This window comes from Schistocerca gregaria, chromosome 4 (assembly GCF_023897955.1).
Source record: "Schistocerca gregaria isolate iqSchGreg1 chromosome 4, iqSchGreg1.2, whole genome shotgun sequence".
NCBI lineage: Eukaryota > Metazoa > Arthropoda > Insecta > Orthoptera > Acrididae > Schistocerca > Schistocerca gregaria.
In genome coordinates, this window is record NC_064923.1 from 613,994,912 (window position 1) to 614,017,427 (window position 22,516).

General features: G+C 40.3%; 1 protein-coding gene across 2 annotated transcripts in view; it reads right to left on the reverse strand.

Moving 5' to 3' along the window:
- Window positions 1-22,516, reverse strand: part of LOC126365941 (cytoplasmic aconitate hydratase-like) — a 357,848-nt gene that overhangs the window by 224,564 nt on the left and 110,768 nt on the right. For both annotated transcript variants that reach the window (XM_050008715.1, XM_050008716.1), the window contains exon 3: window positions 4,068-4,234. In XM_050008715.1, the coding sequence (XP_049864672.1) occupies window positions 4,068-4,234 (167 nt within the window). The remainder of the gene's footprint in view (window positions 1-4,067; window positions 4,235-22,516) is intronic.

Here is a 22,516-nt window from a genome sequence, read left to right on the forward strand (position 1 = left end):
AACTGAAACCACTGGCAACATGTTCTTTCACTATTAGTGTCCTTACCATACGTACTTGACAGCATTCGAAGAGACTCTGCTGCTGTTTTCTTCACATTGAAACAAACCAGTAACACCTCCCACAAATGACGAGAATTAGGCTTGTAAACTGACATTTTCAATCAAGAACTACTTTATGATGCAGACACAAATCAACTAATGTTTGAATGAGGTTATGTTGGCCAAGGTCCATGCTAACTGCCTGACATCTGCGATCTGTTTCTTTTGTCCGCTACTTAACCTTGTCGCTCCTATTGGCAAATGGCGGAAGGAAAGTTGTATACCTTGCACAACCGAGCTTTATTCGGATCGGTCTAGAGTAAATATCAACATGTAATTTTCAGTAGTATGTTTAAAATATCATCACCAATGGTTTACAATCCATCTGTATCCAGTCAAATGGAAGCTAATCAGTAAGTGGATTCAGCTTCAAACTGGTGAAGTGTTACGCATTTTGGAACAACGGGATACACAAGTTGTTATGTCAGTAAGAGATTTTAGCAATTGTGTCAAGCAGTTAGTCATTATTTGTAAAGCTCTGGTACTATGTTCCAACAAGCGAGCATGTGGAACTCACGTTATTCCTGGGAAATATGGAGGCACCAGAGTGCAAGAAGATAGTATCAATGCCAGAACCACACAGTCAGTCGGTTGGCAATCAATGGATGTATGCTATGTTCTCATCAAAAACAGTAGTAGTAAATTGTTACAACAATAAAATATTTACTGGTATGACAAAACTAGAGTTAATACAGAGTGGGTTTTCAGTTAATGTGACCAAATATGACACAGCCATAACCCAGATTCAACTTCCTGCTACAAATACACGTACCAAGATAATTGTAGAGACTCTACCAATCTTGTATTGGCTGGAAAAACCTCCAACTGTGTTACCCATTAAAACCTAACCTTCCTGAGCAGTACCTTGCATCCCATCTTGCTACAAATAGCAGACGAATTAATCATTTCAGAGAAAGGTCAAATTTCAGTAGATCAAATGCTACAGCATATCAAGAGAAATGTCAACGGACTATCATTATGATCAGTGTAACACTAGCTTTATCAGGATACCAGCATTTATGTGAGGCAGTTCACGTTTATCTATGACAAATCACTTGTGCAAAAGAAGCAACTGTTCATGAGATTCTCATGGAACTGATTCGTAATAGCAAGTAAGAGTGTCTAAGGGACAAAATGTATATAACAAATTGAACTATGAAGATTATATTAAACTAAGGTAAGCTGTCCATTGTGATTGAAGAACCCAAAGATTGAGAGTAAATGTAAATATGTAAGATAATTAATTAGAAGCCAATGAAATAGTAAAATTTTTGATGAATTTTATTATAGTGGAGGGGTGTCTTTCACCATGGTAGTAAGGAAACTGAAGAGAACATTCTTCTAAGGCTCTAAAGCACAGCACTGCTCCTGCACACAGAAGTATCAATATGATCCAGCTGCTAGGCATAAACATTTCAACATAATTAGTCTGTCACAAAGACTGCAACATCAACACTTCTGTGGGTGAGTACAAGCGAGCTCAGCAAAAAATTACGTGCAGACCAATCTGCCTCCATTACATCTCTTAACATTATGTAGGAAATACAAAGTAGGATACAACACTACCTATCACAGGTTTGACAAAGCAGTTACGACACAGACAAATTCATTAAGCCACTACAGCAAAACTGAACACTACTGACAAGTCATAATGAATAAGATCAATTCAGTCACATAAAATGACTTCATACAGCAAAGTCTCTCCCCAACACCCCACTAACCTAGAATCAGTCTATCTGTAGGATCAATGGTGTTCCCACTCAATTATCTGATTACTACTGTATTGTAACATCTTGTTTGAGAGATTGTTCCAGTACCAGTCTTACTCCTGCCACATTAAGAGAGTACCACCAATCCATAGCCACTGATGATAGAAGCCAGGCTCCTGTATCAACTGCCACAGATGCTTAGTCCATGAGCCTACCACATCGTCCCAGCCTGTGGCACAAACTGCTTGAAACTCCAGCACTGCTCGGGTCAAATGGCCTAATGAACTTGCAGCCCAGGAGCAGCATTCACGATGACCTCACGGTATCCGACACTATGGTGCATCTGATGGGATAACACTGACAGTTTATGCCCAGAACGGCGTATAGAACAACACACACAGACTGTGGTCACTGTCACCTTCATGCAGAGGTTCTGACGGGGCATGCCTTCCACATCACGGGCGGTAACCCACTTACTAGAAGTCAACAGTCTGAGCACAAGGCTGACGCATTGAGATATGGCAGCCTTAGCCAGCAACTGGGTTTAGCAGACACCTCGCCAACCTGCTAAGCCACCAGCCTCCACAGAAGATACAGCAACGGAATGTATTCAGGGAAATTAATGAAGCAATATTTAATTCTCTTATTGCATCTGGCAAGGCTACACAGGTTCTTTCGACTTATTCCTGACAACCAGTAGGAATTTCCAACTCAGGGGTTGGCAACCCCTATAGTTTTCTCTCTCTCTCTCTCTCTCTCTCTCTCTCTCTCTCTGAGCATCCTTGAAGTTAGTTTACAGCAATATGCACATACACACATGGCACTAGTATCACGTACATAAGGTATAAAAGGGCAATGCATTGGCAGAGTTGTCATTTGTACTCAGGTGATTCATATTGAAAGGTTCCCAAAATTATTATGGCCGTACAATGGAAACTGACACACTATAAACCCAGAATGGTAGTTTGAACTAGACGATTGGGATATTCCAATTTTGGAAATCATTGAAGAATACAATATTCTGAGAGCCACAGTGTCAAGAATGAGCCGAGAATACCATATTTTGGGCATTACCTCTCACCACAGCCAACGCAGTGGCTGACGGCCTTCGCTTAATGACAGAGTTGCAACATTTGCATAGTGTTGTTAGTGCTAATAGACAAGAAACACTGTGTGACATAACAGCAGAAATCAACATGGGACGTGTGATTACTCTATCCATTAGGACAGTTGGATGAAATTTGGCAGTAATGGTCTACGGCAGCAGACGATCGATCAAGTCATCACATGCAGCACCTGTCCTGGTCTTGTGATCGTATTGGTTGGACTATACGCAATCGCAAAACTGGGGCCTGGTCAAATGAGTCCAGATTTCAGTCGGTAAGAGCTGACTATAGAGTCTGAGTGTGCCACAGACCTCAAAAAGCCGTGGACTCCGGTTGTATACAAGGCACTGTGCAAGCAGATGGTTGCTCCATAATGGTGTGGCTGTGTTTACATGGAGTGGATTGGGTCCCATGGTCCAACTGAATTGATCATTGACTGGAAATGGTTATATTCAGCTAACTGGAGACCATTTGCAGCCATTCATGTTCTCAAACACTGGAATTTTGATAGGTGACAATGCACCATGTCACTGGGGCACAACGGTTTGCAATTGGTTTGAAGAACATCCTGGACAATTCGAGTGAATGATTTAGCCACCCAGACTGCCGGATATTAATCCCACTGAACATTTGTAGAACATAATCAAGATGTCAGTTCATGCACAAAATCCTGCAATGACAAAATTTCTGCAATTATAGATAGCTGTAGAGGCAGCATGGCTCAAAGGTCTGACATCATATTAAGAGGTACCCCGTCAATGTGTGTAACACAATTTTAATAAGCGTACATCCGTGCGCACATGCGCGCGCGCATTTGTGTGTGTGTGTGTGTGTGTGTGTGTGTGTGTGTGTGTGTGTGTGTGTGTGTGTGTGTCAGGGAGGGGGGGGGGGGGCGAAGAGAGAGAGAGAGAGAGAGAGAGAGAGAGAGAGAGAGAGAGAGAGAGATATTCTGTTCTGGTTCTTAGATATTGTAATTAGCTTTCTGTAAATCATTAATGATTTATTTGATGATGAAGCAACTTCAGCTCACATGGTCCCATACAATCTGGTGAATTAAATAAAATTTACTGCGAGTACATGCAGCCAATGGTTCAAATGCGAATGCATATTTTATTTGTAAGTGACAACTCTCACAATAAAGCCTTTATACTACCTGGAGTATTACTCTGGCTGGTTTGAAAGCAATTTCAACGCCACCTTCCATGGACTGATTGTCTTGCCATGCCAGAATGGTTTCCACATCTTTTTCTTTCACTTGAAAGTTGTCACAGTTTCTTACCGCAGACTCGAGCAAGACTCTGACGGAGAATGGGAGTTTATCTGTAAAAAATATTACAAAATAATGATTAACACTTTTCCATATTACATCACAATTTTATGGTTTAAGGTAGACAGAGAATATTGTACCAAGGTGACAGATAGAAAGAGAACAAATGAGAGAGAGGGACAGCAGGGAATTAGCAAAGCAGCATTCCCTTAGTTATTCTCCGAGTACGCTGTCTATCTCCGCCTGTGTGCAAAATCTCCCCATCCTCTCCCCCAACCCACTTCTTCTTGTTCATTTCCATAAATGGAAATAAATGGAATTTTGCCTGGAGGCTCATTCATGAGCATCAGTCTTCTCTCATTCGTGTTTTATCCCCATTACAGTTTATGTGCTGGAAATGTCATTCCTTCAAAATCATACATCTGACTTGTCAGAAGTTAGAAAGTCCTGCTGCCACAGTCTATTTCGTTATTCCACGTTAACTTCCAGGCTGAGCGTTTTTCTTTCACAAATTATTATTATTATTATTATTATTATTATTATTATTATTATTATTATTATTATTATTGGGAAATACACATTTCTTCTTGCCAATACATTCTCTGCAGCACATTAAATACATCAGTTGCTTTTCTGGCAATGGTGTTGGTATTAGGAAGCTTTTCTGTCCGAGTCAAAAAGTTTATGTTTTAAGTATTGTGTTTAGTACACCAAGAATTCCTAGTAACTCACCACATTACTATGACAAAAAAAAAAGTACCTTCAGACGTATCTGGTAGACTTGGAATTAGATAACTAAAACAGAAAAATATTTAATTTGCATCTCGACACAATGGCTAATATAATTAAAATGTATACTGCTAATCAAGTTGCCTATCTTTGTCATTCAGGATTATTTTTTCCCTTTAGACTGATTTCAAATCTTAGACTGAACCACATGACGGCCAAGTGTTCATATGGGTACCTAGCGAGCTATGTTTGATATCCATTATCATCACTATCTTGTCTAAGGGAACCTTACAGCACCCCTTTGTTATTTGTTCGCCTGTCAAGCCCGCCTCCTCAGGAGTGGGCAGAAGTATCCAGTTGGAATTTACTGGAAACACTAAGGTCACTGGTCCCTCAGCGGTGTAGATAATTTAAGCTTCAACGTCAATGAAATCAAGAGATACCACCATACCTCTCACATATTTATTTACACACAACTTAACTGTTCAAAACCTTTAGATGAATTATCTACGTAAGTGATAGGCCTAATGGTGGTATGATAATGAGCATGCATGGAAACTCAAATGTAGCACAGTCAAATCTTGTTGGGACCATGGATTTTTCAGTCTTCATTGTAATCTAGCCTTCACCTCTCAATAATGAGGTGAGTCACCAGAAACAGCATGTGGTTTGATTCCACGTTAAACTGTAGCTCCCCTTTCTCCGTTTGCGTAACAGGGGCTGGTTAGGGGCACACACATCGCTGAAGCAGCATACAATAGAAACACTAGCACCAGGCCACTTAGCAACACAAATCATTATTGTTATTATTTGTATGCATAATTAAGTTCATACAGAACCCTCAGAGCAGATGTGCTACTTGCACTTGTCCATTTTTTTAAGAGATATATGTAAATTGATAGCCCACAAATTTTGTGATAATAAGCTGCTTCAGTGGAGGGCACTGAAAGGCCACACAACAACGTTTGCTACATGTGATGCCCACACACCATCGCTTCCCCCTCCTGCCTACAATCGCAAGCACATGCGCACAGAGAAGAGACAGGAAAGCATGGCAGAAAAACAGAAAGAAAAGTTTAAGATCCCATTGCCAACAGAGTACAAGATTTCTTAGAGGAAGGAAATCAGCTATGCTACTTTGAAAGTGCCATCTCAGCCTTCACCTTCAACAATTTAGCAAAATCACAAAAACATGGATAACTGGACAGGGATTTGAGCTGCTGTTTGCTCAAATGTGAGCCCAGTATATTACATCTTTGACATCTGGAGATCCTGCTCAGTGAGCATGGAAGAGGAAAGGTGAAAAGGCAGTGAGAGAGGTGGGCACAGCACACGAAAGAGAAATAGCATGATGCGCATGTGATCACAGGGAAATTGATGGATATAGATCAGCTCATTGCTTAAAGATCAATTAAAATGAATTGGCTACCTTCTGAATTTGGCTTGTAGTGGTAAAAGCTTGCACTCTATTAAAGTTATGATATCTCTTCATTAGTGGAGCATATTTTAATAAACTGGAAAACATGTTTCAGAATATATATTGATGGGTTAAGCTTATCCATTGTGGATATTTTAGAACCCGTGACTTAACTGAATGTAAATATACAAAACTGCTACCATTCACTTTCTTGACTAATTATTTATTATATCATCAACTGGTTTTCAAACCTTTTTAGGTTCATCTTCAGGTGGTTCCTGAAGTTACATAATTATTTCTAGCACAATGTTGGGTGCTGGCTTGTGACAGTACAAATGGCTTCCTTCACTAGTGTCCAACTGTCTGCTTCCATTCTGATGGCCAGTTGCTATATCACTTCATGCACTGTTACACAATCTATGTTCATTTGCACTGTGACATCAAAATGTTGCCAGCATCCAGCATGTGCTATACAATTATTGTATAGCAACTGTTGTGTAGTTATTAAAATATAAAACATGCAGCTTCATTTTTTATGCTGCTATTGATAAAGGCTAATCAGTCAAAATCAGAATAGTCACTAAGTAGGCATTGACTGTAATAACCTTTACGGTTAATAGTTAGAATCGTGAAATAGATAAGAGGAGAATCCTCATTCCTGTCAAGAGGCCCCTCTGAAAGGCATTGATTGCAAGTGTAACCTCACAATGATGAAATGGATTAAAAAGACATAGCACTTATTCATAAACCAGGCTTCCCTAGTCCAAAGCAGGATAATGTGATAGCAGTCTAAGAAGGACATGGCTATCACCACCCCCAGAAAGTGATTTTGAGGCAGTGTAGGGCAATTTATTTCTTGGCCTTCTGTTTAAGATGATAAATTTGAGGCATCCATGTTAGCTTAGCATTGAAAAGTAGTCATAGAATTTGGTATGATTTTATGATCTTGAGTAACATCATATACATAAAGGTCTCACTGCAGCGTTACACACATCAATAAAATTATTCTGGGTGTGTGATCACATGATCATGTGCTGAACGTTACCTGGAATATTAACAGAAACATCTGGAGACAAAATGAGAGTCTTGACTGCAATCCAATGCAATCAGCAACAGTTGTCTTCTGACCATACTGCTACTGTAATTGATACATAAGATGGCAGACATTGTTGCCAATCATTTGGTATTAAAATCTGTAACTGCACCTTTTTAATTGCATCTGGTACGAGGTTGACTACCACCCCCATCCCCTCCCTACTCACCTCATTGCAATCCCACCCACTTTTCACAATTTTGAAACGAAGCAGTGAAATTTAGTTACTGACATTTTGAAACTGGGTAATAACCATTAAGAGATGAGCAATTTGTAAATGCTGTCTGCAAGTCGTTTGATAAATAGTGAAGCAATTATTGATTTGGACTGTACAGACTAAATTACTTTTATGGATATTTTACCATTGATTTTAAGAGGTCTTGTGTGCAAATGATTAGCTCATGTGCTTTAAATCTGTTATCAGAACAACCTTCATGCAATGCCAACACTTCATTGCAGTTCCCCCCCCCCCCCCCCCCCCCCACCTGAAAACAGGCTGTAACACTATGTTCTTACAGCTGTGTGTGTGTGGGGGGGGGGGGGGAGGGGGGGCTTTAGTGGTGCTCTGCTGATTTTTATACCGAAGCTTTTATTGCAATGGTCATTCTGTGTTAAAGTAGACACTTTTCACAGTCTTCCCTGCATGCCAGGAAACTGAGTCTCTCAAGACACTGTTCTTTGTGTAATCCTTTTCCTAATAGGAATTAAGACCTACGTGCCCTGAGATATTATGTATTATAGGTCTTTAAATGTATTGCAGAATGCGAGAAAAAAATCCCAATTTTGGTGCCTCACCTATGTCAACCAGCTACTACCTCCTATACATACATAATGCTATATCAGAGCATAAGTCACTGGTATCTTTGATACAGGTGGAGGTACTGAGGTGGACATACTTGAGATTGAAGTGGACATGAGAAAGCTGGCTTGTTTGGTTGAGGTGAGGAGCAGGTGAAGCAAATGGGAGAGAAGTTGAGATCCTGGAGGAATGTTGATAGGACATCCTCACTCCCAGTCCAGATCACAAAGAGGTCATCAGAGAATCTGAATGAGATGATGGGTTTAGGATTCTGGGTCGTTTGTAGAGATTCCACTAGATGGTTCATGAATAGGCTGGCATAGGATGGTGCAATGTGGGTGCTCATTGTTGTACCATGGGTCTTTGATAACCCACTGTCTCTAACTCTCCACCTAACAGTTTCCCCTTCCTCTGCCCTGTCACCCATTCCCAACTCACCATCAAAATGTACCACTCCCCACTGACTCCCAACAATCGTGCATCGCATGCATGCCTGACCATACATATACTTGCCACCCCTCCCTTCCCACATTCCCAGGGTTGGTAGGGTGCAAAGGTGCATGAGAGAGAGAGAGAGAGAGAGAGAGAGAGAGAGAGAACATGATTGCATGCATGGGCAATTACTCTAGCTCAAGTAAAGATCAGTTTTCTTTCATTTGTGTATGCCTATCAACAAACTCAACACTCTTCTTTTCTGGTGAATGGTGTGCTTTAATCTGAAAATATTTACAAAACATATTGATATTAATACCACATTGTCAACTACTAAACAAATTATGATTATCAAAGGTAGGCAATTGGTTCATTGAATATTTCAATAATATACTCTAGTAAATTACAATGGTTGGTTCATTGTTAGTTCCATGTTCGGGGACTAAAGAGTGAGGTCACTAGCCCCTTGACCCAGACATAGTTCATCTGGAGTTAGTAATTACAGCCAGAAATTTGATCCAATTATGAAAGTACGTAGGAGTTGTAAAATCAAGGCCTTGAAAAATATTGTTGTCAGACCTGAGAAATAATTTAAAAAGAAGTAAAAGTTGATGGGTGTAACCAGTGTATAGGCCATAGTAGACAAGGGATCTCCCAGGGCTCAATGTGTGGCAAGACACATCCCATCCACATCTTAAACTCCCCTCTCCTGCCATCTTGTTTAAGGGTAAATACAGTTATGGAGTAAAGAATGCCTTCTAGCTGGGAGATACATATTAGTAAAAATGAGAAAGCTAGAACTGTAATGAATAATAATAAAATAAGGTGAGAGAAATCATCAGATAGGTGGGTGGTTGCCACAAAGCAAGTGTCCTCTTACAGCCATGCCATCTTCAGTATCTACATATAAAAGGCGATGTCCTGACTGACTGATTGACTGACTGACCACCACCCAACCCAAACCGCGAAGGATAAAAAATTGAAATTTGGAGAATGTGTGGATCTTAAATCACATGTGTCGTCAGAGGGATTTTTCAAAATTCCAACTATAAGAGGATAAAACATAGGATGAAGCAGCTTTTTTTATGTCAATATTAAGACAATTTTGAAGCTAGATCTATGAATCTCATAATTGGTTTCTCAGCAAGAAATAAGTATTTCACCATTTTTGAAAATTTTACCCTATGGGGATGAAACCATTTTTAAAAAAAAATATCATTATTAAACGATTACTAAATTATTTTTGAAGTTACATCTATGAACACTGGTATTTGACTTCTCAGTTACAAATAAAAAAGTATGTGTTCAGTGTCTTTGGAAATTGACTCCTTAAGGGTGAAATAGGGGATTAGATTTTTTATGAAAATATTTGATTATGAAAACATTTTTAAAGCTAATCTACTAAATTTTAAATTTGGCCTGTCAGTTAGAAGTAAAATAAGTACATGCTTCAATGTTTTTGGAAATTCAACTCCTAAAGGACAGAAACTCAAAGTTAGGACAGAGTGTGGATCTTACTCTGTAGGCATCATTTAAGAAGGGACTGTCAAATTACAGTCCTCAGGGGGTGATATAGGGCATGAAAGGCTTTTTGAAAATATGTAGCTATTAAAAGAATTTTGACACTAGAACTACAAAAAAAACTGGTGTTTGGTTTCTCAGTCAGGAAATAATTATGTTCCTTTGGAAATTCAACCACAGAGGACAAAACAGTGGGTGAAAGTTTTTTTGAAAATAAACAATTACTAAAGAACTCCTACAGAATTTTTAATGGTAATTGGTATTTGACTTCTCGCTTAGGAATAGAAAACAACCCCAAGGGAGTGTAACGGGATGAAAATTTTTAAGAAAATATTTCATTACTTTAAAAAATTAAAGCTACATTTATTAAAATTGGTATTTCATTTTGAGAATTATGAATTATTTAGGAATAAAGGAGCTCACTCACCAAAAGGCAGATGTGCTGCATTGTCGATAGATACACAAACAAAAGGTACAGAGCTTGGCTAAGCACACTGTAGGGAGACAGGCATGTGCATCTGTCATCTGTGTGTGTGTGTGTGGGGGGGGGGGGGGGGGGGGGGGGGGAGGTTGGGGGGGAGGAGCAGATGTACCTATTGATGATACAACACTCTCTAATAACTTGTATTTTCTGTCCTTTATGGGTTGAATAACAGTGAAGCACATACTTATATTATTTCTAACTGACAATCCAAATTTAAATTTTTGTAGATTAGTTTTAAAAAATGCTTTTATAATCACAAAACTTTCTGTACATTATTATTTCATTTCTCATTTAGATATAAAGCAATATTTGTTAGGGAATAAAAGTTGCTGCGGAGGTATCTCCACATGGAAGCAAAAGCTGTGATTAAGAAAAACTTTGGACTCCAGTTGGTCAGAAGTATGTTTGGAAAAGACTATGCTTATGTGGCCTTTATTAGCATGAAAAGCTTAGAAGGTGTTGCAATTTAAGAACATAAAAATTCGATTAAATAAAAAAACAAAGCAAAAATCTCTGCTGACAATACAGTCTACACGAGTGAAACAGCGGGCGCTAAGCTAACCTGTTATAAACAAAGTGTTAAGGATGGGAAAATAACCCACTATACATGGAAGGAAGGACGGATGGAAGGAAGGAAGGAATAAGGAGTATCAGGCAGCAGTAGTCTTGTTCACAATGTGGAGTTTATAACAAAGGGCAGTAGCCCACCAGTTTTTCTTCCATATCTTGAGTGAGGAGAGGTCTCATTTGTACCCATAAAGCCACACCTAAGACTGTCAAAGTGAATAATGGATGAGTAATCTGATCTCTAGCCAAATGGTCAGCCAGTTCATTCTTCAGGATCCTCACATAGTTTGGACACGGAAGAAAGCCAACAGAGCAGGAAGTTTAACTACGATCAGGAGAAAGTCGTGAATACTACATATCACAGGGTAACAAGAGTAATACTGATCAATACCTGTACACTACTCATTGAGTCACTAAAAATTAAAACACAGCTGAAGAAAGTCTGTTTAATAAAAGGTAGGGCTGTGTTAATGACTATCATATCCATCATAAAATCACTTCACATACCTGGCACTATGTTGTTTCAAACTGGCTTGATATGTAAAAGCATATCCAATGTTACCCATGGTTTCAGAAAAAAGCTATCAGTGTAAATGACAGTAGCAGCCTGATACTCCTGAAGGACATGGTATCAGATGCTGAAAGGTCATTAAGGTGAATGAACCTTTATATTCTTTAAATGGATTGGACCTAATTCATGGTCTGGGTACTAAACAAGAGACAGGAAGAAGAGGGCAGGGGATGCAGGTGCAAGAAAACATGGAGTACTTCTCTAGAAGGTTAGGTGGTGGTCCCAGCTGAGGGTCTTCGGCATTCGCATTCAAACTGATAAGCCCACTTCGAACGTAGGTGTCAGGTTCGCAGAAAACTGTTGGATGGTGATTGCATACGCGAGCAAGAGGTGGTACTGTCTGAACTGAAGAGGGAAGATCCCTGCTTTGGCAAGGAGATGTCACTCGTTCAGAAAGCACCAGAGCCCACAGTCTCACTGTATGATGATGGACTGGGTCCAACAATTTCAACACTGTAAGTGCCACTAGGTCATAAACCTAGCAACCAGAGTTCAATGAGCACGAGTCCAGGGCAGAGTAAATGTGAATGGGACTAGTGTGTTCTGCACCCGAGAAGATGTGAACAAGCAAGCACATAGCATTTAGCTTTCGCATGCAGCTAGTCTTTAATTGACAAATAGGTGCAGCCATGTCAGCTTTTAAGTGAGGAGTCCCAAAATTCAGTACTGTGCAACAATGCCACATTCTGAGTACCCAAGTACCGTTCTTGGCCATGGAATCTGGTATGATGACAGAAATGTACGGCTCAAATTTTCGTGAGAGAGAATTAGAAGTCATGGGAAAAGGCCCAAGCCAAGGCCCTTAGGTGGCATCTTGGGGCTAGTGTAGAGCCAAGGCTACAGTTTCGGAGCTAAATCAAATGCAAAAGTCATTGACATACAGTGTAAGGGTGACCAATGGCTGACAGAGGCAACTAGTCCATTTATGGCAATGAGGAACACTCAACACAGAGCCCTGAGGGATGCCACTCTCTTTAACACAGCATCATAAGCACATTAGTGATTAATTACATTATGTGACTGCCCTAAGACATTGACTATATTTTTATAATTTTTATGTTTTTACTTGTACGTAATAAACTGTATTTATGCTTCGTTCTTGAAGTCTTTTTTAGTGATAATTGGCATTATGGGGGAGGCACTCCTGACAAACATTATGGCAATTGCTTATATCCTTCAAAGTTCTTGCAAATGATTATGTGAATGTATACTTTTTGTTTTTCATTAGTACATTACTTCTGAAGGATTATGATCCTGATTATGTCAATATGAGGTGTTCACGACAAACATTATATAAGTTACTTATAATTGTTTTATACTCATTGTTATACGTTAGATATTTTGTTTCATGTTATGTTATGAGGTGTATCACAGTTAATATGCTTATGATGCTGTTTCTAATTTGGTTAGCTTTCTAGATGGTCATATCTCATCATTGATCCTCATACGATTAATGAATGTGATATTGCCTCAGATAGAGGTACGTTGACTTTCTAATTAGGTGACAAATATGGTGATTTATGTTACTTAAAGTTACTAAAGTTTTTGTTTTATCCATGAGTAGGTCTTCTACTTTCTGACTTTCTATGTCAGCATGAATTGGTTATTTACACTATGTGACTGCCCTAAGTTCATTGACTATATTACAGTAATAGTTTTATGTTTTCACTAAACAGATGGCATTTGTTCTCCATTTTTGTAGGTTTTTGATGGCAAATGACATTGTTGATAAGCCACTCTTAACATAAACATTATGACAATCATTTGTATCCTTTAAAGTCCATACTTATGATTATGTGAATGTATACTCTGTTAATGATGTAAATAAAATAGAAAGAAACTTCCACATGGGAAAAATATTTTAAAAACAAAGATTCCAAGACTTACCAAGCGGGAAAGCGCCGGTAGACAGGCACAATAAAATAACACACCAATACGTACATACGCACACGCACACGCAAAATTTAGAGCTTTCGCAACCGGCGGCTGCTTCGTCAGGAAAGAGGGAAGGAAAAGGAAAGATGAAAGGATGTGGGTTTTAAGGGAGAAGGTAAGGAGTCATTCCAATCCCGAGAGCGGAAAGACTTACCTTAGGGGGAAAAAAGGATAGGTATATACTCGAGCGCGCGCGTCGACACACACACACACACACACACACACACACACACACACACACACACACACACACACACACATGCTCAAAATTTTGTGTGTGCGTGTGCGTATGTACGTATTGGTGTGTTATTTTATTGTGCCTGTCTACCAGCGTTTTCCCGCTTGGTAAGTCTTGGAATCTTTGTTTTTAATACATGTATACTCTGTTAATTTGATATGCTATTAGTGTATCACATCTGAAGGGTAATGATCCTGACTATGCTATGGGATAGCCCTCTTACAGGTCATACCTGTTATCATTTCACATGATTGTGACTGACCATTTCTGATTAACTTTGCTGAAGATGTTTTAGATATTGGGTTTAATAATTGCTATGTCACTGAATGTTACTTTTTCCTTAACAATCTGTAAATTGAACTAATACCTTTTAGCTACATACATTAGCATGAAATAGATACTTGCAGTATGGTATTTATCTCATTCTAATGACTGTTATATTTTACTATAAAGATGTTACTCTGTAGTCTATTATGACGAAGATGTTACCTTAGAGTAATTAAATATGTGAATGAAAAAAATCCTTATGTAATGAAATTTGAAATGTTTATTACTTTGTCTTTTTGAAAATGTTTGCTTGGAATAAAATTTTGTTAAGATATGTATGTTTAGTGTTTTCTTCATCCCGGATACAAATGTAATACCTTTTTAGTCTTCGGTCTTTGAACTGTTTACTACAACTTCTAGCCCTGGTAATGTCAGTGTATGCCTTGTGTTGGTTCACTTCAGTCAGTTGCTCTTCACACAGATGTCATAGGCCTACTTGTAATGTCTGAAATGGGCAATACTTTTAGGTCTGATATGTAGTGTTGGCTGCCAATTAATTTTTCGAGAAAAGTATTTTTTCTGCCAGTATCTCGTCTCCTACCCTCTAAACTTCACAGAAGCTCTTCTCCGAACCCTGCAGAGCTAGAATTCCTGGAAGGAAGGATATTGCAGAGAGATGGCTTAGCCACAACCTGGGGGATATTTCCAGAATGAAATTTTCACTCTGCAGTGGAGTGTGCACTGCAGGCCATGAAGGGCAAAGGTCCTGAGTTTGAGTCTCTGTCAGGTACACAGTTTTAATCTGCCAGGAAATTTCATATCAGTGCACACTCCGCTGCAGAGTGAAAATTTCATTCTAGTAATTTTTCTGTTACATTCAAAATAATCTTGTGACCTTATAGGTCATTTCCTTCCTGCATTTTGACATTACAATCTTTTTTTTCTTTTTTTCATATAGGACTGTGAACTTTGTTTATGACAAACTGGGCACAATTATATAAAAATAAAGTCAGCATTTGTGTATCACACATGATCACATGCTCTCTTCATATTCAGTTCCAGGAACACACCAACAATTTCCCAGTTCGAATTAAAATCCCATATGAATACAGGAAGAAGAAGGAAACTTAAGGGAAGATGGATCCAGTAAACCCAATGGTCCTAAGTCCCTCAATGTAACTCACAGAATTTTACAGATTAATAGCAAACACTCATGATTGATGGTATTAGCTGACAGTGAATTGGGATGTAAATTCACTCCACTGTCCTCCTCCCTGCACTCCTGACAATACATGCAGCAGTTACCTAATGGAACTGCAAAAAAAGCAGTGTCCATCATCTCACCGAGCTTATCTAATAACACTGTACCCAGCAAAACTGTTCTGTAGGAAACCCAGATCCCAGAAGACCACTGTCTTGTTCTCAGGTGTTACAAAGTCTACAAAAAACCATGCTGACTCTGAGAGGGCAGTTGTTGGGATTCTACGTTTGTCAAAGAGAACAGTTTTGGTGAACAGATACCACATTTCTGTATCTCCAGAGGGGGACTAGTTGGTTGGTTTCAAGGGCAGCAGCAGTGGGTGGGGTGGGGGTGGGGGGGGCCAAATGGCTTTGTCATCAGTCCCTTATTGCTATAAAACTATTCCACGAGGGGTAGAATAAAATACCACACAAACCCTGCAGAAAGGAAAATCACAAGAACTACAGAGAGCAACAAACATTACTATGGACAAAATAAGACAAGAAAAGCACAGGCACACAAGAAACAGGTAGAAGCAATTAAAACAAGAGAGCAGATGACCATGGCTGGTCGATCATGAGAATAAGAAATGATAAGCCAGCCATCTGCAACACATTAAAACCTCCAGCCAAAAAGCACTAGGGTAGAGAACACAGATTGACAAAGGACACGTACTAAAACTAAGAATAATAAAAAACTTCACAAATAAAAAGTAAAACTAAATCAGCCTGCGAGGCATTGTCAGCTAAAACTAATGTAGCATGTCCAGTAACTGACAACCCTGCCGCAGGGCAGCTGAAGTATGACAGTCGACAGAATGTGGGCCGCCGTCAACCGGCCACCACACCAACACTGAGGCAGACCTTCAAGGCGAAGGAGATAGTCTTGTGTCAGCCAAGCATGGCCAATGCAGAGCCAGCAGAGGACTAGACAGTCCCTGCAAGAGGCCAGCATGGAGGACTGCCACACACTCAGTCTCCTTTATGGCATGGAGTTTATTGGACATTCGTAGATTATGCCATTCCGTATCCCAAATGTGTAAAACCTTTTGGTGTAACACCAGGCGCAAACCAGTTTCAGAGTTGCCGATATCCGCAAGCGGTTTCCGGGAGCTTGTTTGGCCAGTCTGTCAGCAAGCTCATTAGCTGGAATTCCAACATGTCTCGGGGTCCACACAAACACCACTGAACGACAGAACCATTCCACACCACAGAGAGACTCTTGAATGGTCGCTGCCAAAGGATGGTGAGGGTAGCACTGATCAATGGCTTCTAAGCTGCTCAAGGAGTTACCACAGACAAGGACGCACTGGAGCAGGAACGGATGTGCTCCAGAGCATGGGAGTGAACACACTGCAGCCATACGGCAAGGAGCACTGTTCAATGTGTCCTGTGTGAGCATAAGCGACTAATCCAAGTGACCATCAACGATCGAACCATCTGTGTAGACTACTTCGGAGCCCTGGGACGTGTCAAGAATTGAGAGAAAGTGACAGCGTAGAGCCTCAGGAGGAACAGAGTCCTTAGGGTCATTCAGAAAGTCCAGCCCAAGCTGCACCATGGAGATGTATGCAAATGGACCTGGAGGACAGGTAGTAAAGTGGAAAGACTCCAGTTCAGACGGAAGTGATCGGACACTAACAGTGATCATAATCCCTGATCTGAGCTGCCAATGCAGGAGATGAACCACCGTGGTTGGGTAAAGGAGACAGTAATTTGGATGTTCAGGAGGGCTATGAATGTGTGCAACATAACTGGTCAGCATTTGTTGGCACCTGACCTGCAATGGAGGGACTCCAGCCTCCACCAGTACGCTGATCACCGGGCTCTTCCTAAAAGCTCCTGTCACTAGTCGAACCCCACAGTGGTGAAATGGTCTAGTACTGCAATGCTGAGGGCTCTGCTGAACCATAAACCAGACACCTATAGTCAAGGAGGGACTGAACAACGGCTCTGTAGAGCACATCAGTGTAGAGTGGTCTGCACCCTAATTGGTGTTGCTCATGCAGCAGAAGGCATTAAGATGCACTTCCACTTAAGCTGGCAAAGATGAGGGAACCAAGGTAATCAGGCATCAAAACCTAGTCCTAGGAATCGATATGTCTCCACTGCAGTGAGTGTATCATCATCAAGGTAAAGGTCTGGTTCCAGACGAATGGTATGATGCTGACAGAAGTGTACGACACACGAATTCTTGGCAGAAAACTAGAAGCCATTGGTTAGAGCCCATGACTGGGGCTTGAGGATGGCACTCTGTACGCATCGTTCAGCAACACAAGTGCTGGAGCAGCAGCAGGAAATGAAAAAGTCATCAGCATATAGATAGGGTGAGATGGACGGCCCCACTGCTGCTGCTAGACCATTAATGGCTACTGAAAATAAAGAGACACTCAATAATAAGCCGTGCGGGACCCCATTCTCCTGGATTTGAGGGGAAACACAGGGAGGCACAAACTTTGACAAGGAAAGTATGGAGCGACAGGAAATTTTGGATAAAAATGAGGAGCAGGCCCCAGAGACCCCACTCATGTAATGTGATGAAGATATGGTGTTGCCAGGTTGTGTCGTAGGCTTTCCTTAAATCAAAAAAGACGGCTACCAGATGCTGGCGTCTGGAAAAGGGTGTTTGGACGGCAGACTCAAGGGACACTAAGTAATCTGTGGTAGAGTGATTTTGGCAGAAATCACCCTAGCATGGAACCAGTAGGCCCTGGGGCTCCAAGAGCCAGCACAACTGCCAACTCACCATACATTCTAGCAGCTTACAAAGACTATTGGGGAGGCTGATAGCTATCCACATCAAGTGGGTTTTTACTAGGTTTGAGACTGGAACGATATGGCTCTCCTGCCACTGAATACACCATCGCTCCAGATGTGGTCGAAGATGACAAGGAGATGACAATGGTAGTCCGATGAGAGATGTTTAATCATCTGAACATTGATGTAATCTGGCCCAGGAACTGTGTCTGGATAATGTGCAAGGGCGAGGAGCAACTCCCACTCAATAAATAAAGAACTATACAGACTCTTTCTATTAACAAGTCAAAGAAATGTTTGCCCTTACAAAACATCAAGAAATTAATACAATAATGGGAGATTTCAATGCCAATCTATAACCAGATAGACTATATTTTCATTAATAAGCATTTTGGAACTTTAGTTACAAGAGCATCCATTTACCCTGGAGCAGATGTTCCATCTGACCATACACTATTAGTAGCTTCTCTACAAACAAAACTTGGAAAAAACAAAAAAACCAACTCAACAAAGGAAGATAGCCTATGAAAAACTCAAACAGCCTGAACTAAGAAGGGAAGTTTGCAAGGACATCAACAATAAAATAGTGACAATGAAACCTCTGACTAACCAAGAAAACAGTACCATAGTATGGGAAGAGATGAATAACATTATGCTAACCACTGCTCGAGGCAAAATTGGATATAAAACAAGAGATCGAAAACAGAAATGGATGACTGATTAAATACTTTCATTGGTGGATGAGTAGCGATGTATAAAGCCCAGTTGGATCAAACGAAGTACAATAATATCCAGAAATGCACAAGATCAAAGATTAGAGCAACAAAAAATAAATGGCTACAACATGAATGTGAAGAAATTGAAAGCTTGCAAGCTTCATATGACGATTTTAACTTACATAAAAAGTTAAAAGGAACTGCTGGGATATACAGAAGAAAAAAACATCTCCTCATTAACTAACAAAAATAAAAAATAGTTCTAGATACCATTGAGAAGAAAGAGATATGGGAAGACTACATTAAGAACCTATTTTCAAATGATAGGCCAAATGTTGAGACTTCAACAACAATTTAACAGGACCTCTAATCATGAAAGAAGAAATCGAGAAATCCATCAAAAACTCCAAAATAAAAAGGCCACAAGGCCTGATGAAATTCCAATCAAACTTAATAAACTGCTTGATGAAGAAGGTATCAAAGTCTTACACAAACTGTTTAACGAAATTTACAACCCTGGTCATTACCCTGCCAAATGGCTATTATCAACTTTCATTCCCTTACCAAAGAAGAGGAATGTGTGAAGATCACAACCTCATTAGTCTTAAGAGCTGTTCTCTGAAAATATTTCTAAGAGTCCTCCATCAAAGGCTATACGAAAAATGTGAGAAATTCATTAGTGAGACACAGTTTGGATTAAGGAAAGGTGTAGGTACAAGAGAAACAATAGTCACACTACAAGTTTTAGTACAAAACTGCTATAATCATGGTACAACTGTAGGCATCTGTTTTATTGACCATAAAAAAGCATTCAATAGAGTATATCATAAACTTTAGTAAATTCTCAAAAGAATTGATATAGATGAGAAAGATATCCGCTGTATACAGAATTTATATTGGAATTAGACAGCGCAGGTTACATTTGATAATGATGTCACATTTTTTGGTCAATATATGTAGAGTAGTCTGACAGGAATGCATTAGACCTATTTAACTTATGCTCAGAGTATTTTTCAGGAGGCACTTGGTCATGCAGAAAAAAGCATAAAGGTTAACGGAGTGTATATCAACAACATTTGCTACGTTGATGACACGGTATAGATAGCTGATAATTTAGATGACCTTCAACAACTCTTCAACGTAGTAGGAGATTACAGCTGTACTCTATGTCTGAATATTAACATCAAAAAGACTAATTTTATGACTTGTGACAAGAGAGTCCGACTCATTTAAAGATGCAAATCTACGATTTCAAGGGTCTGTAATACAGAGAGTCAACAAGTTTCAATACCTTGGAACCTGGCTTCGTGAAGAGTGGGAAACAGACTTGGAAATAAGATGTCACATAGAGAATGGCCGAAACGCCTTCATAAAATTTAAGAATATTCTTACAATCACAGACCTAGACCTAAACCATAGAGACCTATTTGTAAAATGCTACATCTGGGCCGTGCTTCTATATGGCTCTGAAGGACAGACACTAAATATGACAACAATGAAGAAGTTAAGAGGCCTTTGAAATGTGGATTTATCGTAGAATGCTTAAAATACCGTGGACTGCAAGAATAACAAACATCGAAGTACTGGAATGAATGTACAAGCAGTGAGAAATGTTGACAGGGCTTAAAAGAAGAAAAACTGAATACCTAGGACATGTAGTATGGAACACCAAATATATGCTTCTGCAGTTAATAATAGAAGGGAAGATTGAAGGAAGAAGAAGGCAAGGACTAAGAAGAACATCCTGGTCAGACAATATAAAGCAGTGGACAGTACTATGAAGTGTAGATCAGCTATTACATACTGTGGTTCACAGAAAAAAGATGCAACATACGGTCGCCAACATCCATTAATGGATAAGTAGTAGTAGTAGTAGTAGTAGTAGTAGTAGTAGTAGAAGAAGAAGAAGAAGAAGATACGGTTCACTGTGGCATGTAGTGAACGAGACGAGTTTCCCTTTCAGCCGCCATTTGAGGGCATGAAACACAGGGGTGGGGGGAGGCTAATTCTCCACCGCAAAAGCCCTGATGATAGTGTTCAGCAAAGAGGTCTGCAATTGCATTGGTTTCGGTAGTTATGTCATCACTGATGGATATACTGGGGATACATGATGGAGTCTGGTATACAAGTACACGTCTGATCTTCATCAGCACTAGCATAGGTGAGGTATGTGATCCAGTGGTAGAGACTTACCTCTCCCAACACTCCTCTTTCCATCTTTTTATGAGCTTGCAAACACGGGCACGGAGCCGTTTAAAAATTATTAGGTACTCCAGTGATGGGTGCCACTTATGTAACTGTAGAACCTGCCTACGCTCTTTAATGGCCTCAGCGATTCCCAGCAACCACCAAGGCACTGTCTTTCTCTAGGAGCACCCTGAGTAACAAGGGATCACAAGTTCCACAGCAGAAACAATCATTGTGGTTACTCTCTCGACCACCACATTGATGTTACCGTGTGGGGGAGATTCAACAGTGATAGCAGAGGTGAAAGCTTCCCAGTCTGCCTTGTTTAAAGCCCATCTCGCTAGGCGTCTGGGGAATGATGCTGGGGAAGTGTCAGGAAGATTGGGAAATGGTCACACAAGTCATCATGGGCTCTCCAGCGGACAGATGGAAGTAGTTCTGGGCTGCAAAGTGATAAATCAATGGCCGAGTAAGTACCTTGAGCCACACTGAAATGGGTGGAGGTTCCAGTATTTAAGAGTGCAGAAGTCGAGTTGAGACAGTAAATTCTTGACATCTCTCCCTCTGCCAGCAATCATGGTGTCTCCCCACAAGGGATTATGGGCATTAAAATCTCCCCAAAGTAGGAAAGCTTCGGAGAGTTGATCAATCAGTGAAGCCAATATGTTCAGGGGTACTTCGCCATCTGGAGGAAGTTATACATTGCTGACTTATTTCCTGCATTTTCCTTACCCTGACAGCCACAGCTTCAATAGCAGTTTGAAGGGGTTCAGGTTCACTACATACCAAGTTCAATACAAAGATACATACTCCACCTGACACTATTACGTTCATTACGGTTTTTGTAATATTCCCTATAGCTGTGAAGGGCAAGGGGTGTGCATTGCCAGGAATCAGGTTTCCAGCAGGGAAATGCAGAAAGCAAGTATAAAGCTTAACAGTTCTCATAGATCAGCCAGGTGGAGGAGGAAACAGCCACATTTCCACTGGAGGATGATGATGTCTTGAGTCTGGGAAGGCACGAAGCGATCAAGCAGGCAGTTTACGCCTCAGGGTCACCTGCTGCCACTGACTGAGTGCCTGTACATTCTACATTCATCATGCCTGAGGGTCCAGCAAGTTCTAGGTCCTCTGGGCACGCCAGAATCTCCATCTCATCCTCAGATGCAGAGCTTGTAGGTAGCAGTGGTGTGGGTGCCACCACAATTCCTTTGTTCTTGGGAGTCTTTTCTTTTTACATTTTTCTCGCTGCTCCTTGAGTTTCTCTCATTGAGAGGGCTCCACTGATTCCGTCTCAGTGACTGAGGAGGATCTTTAAGTCCTACAACCAGTTGCTTGTGGGTTCTTCAGCCACTGATAGGTGTCTTCTTTCCCTCTGGTAGG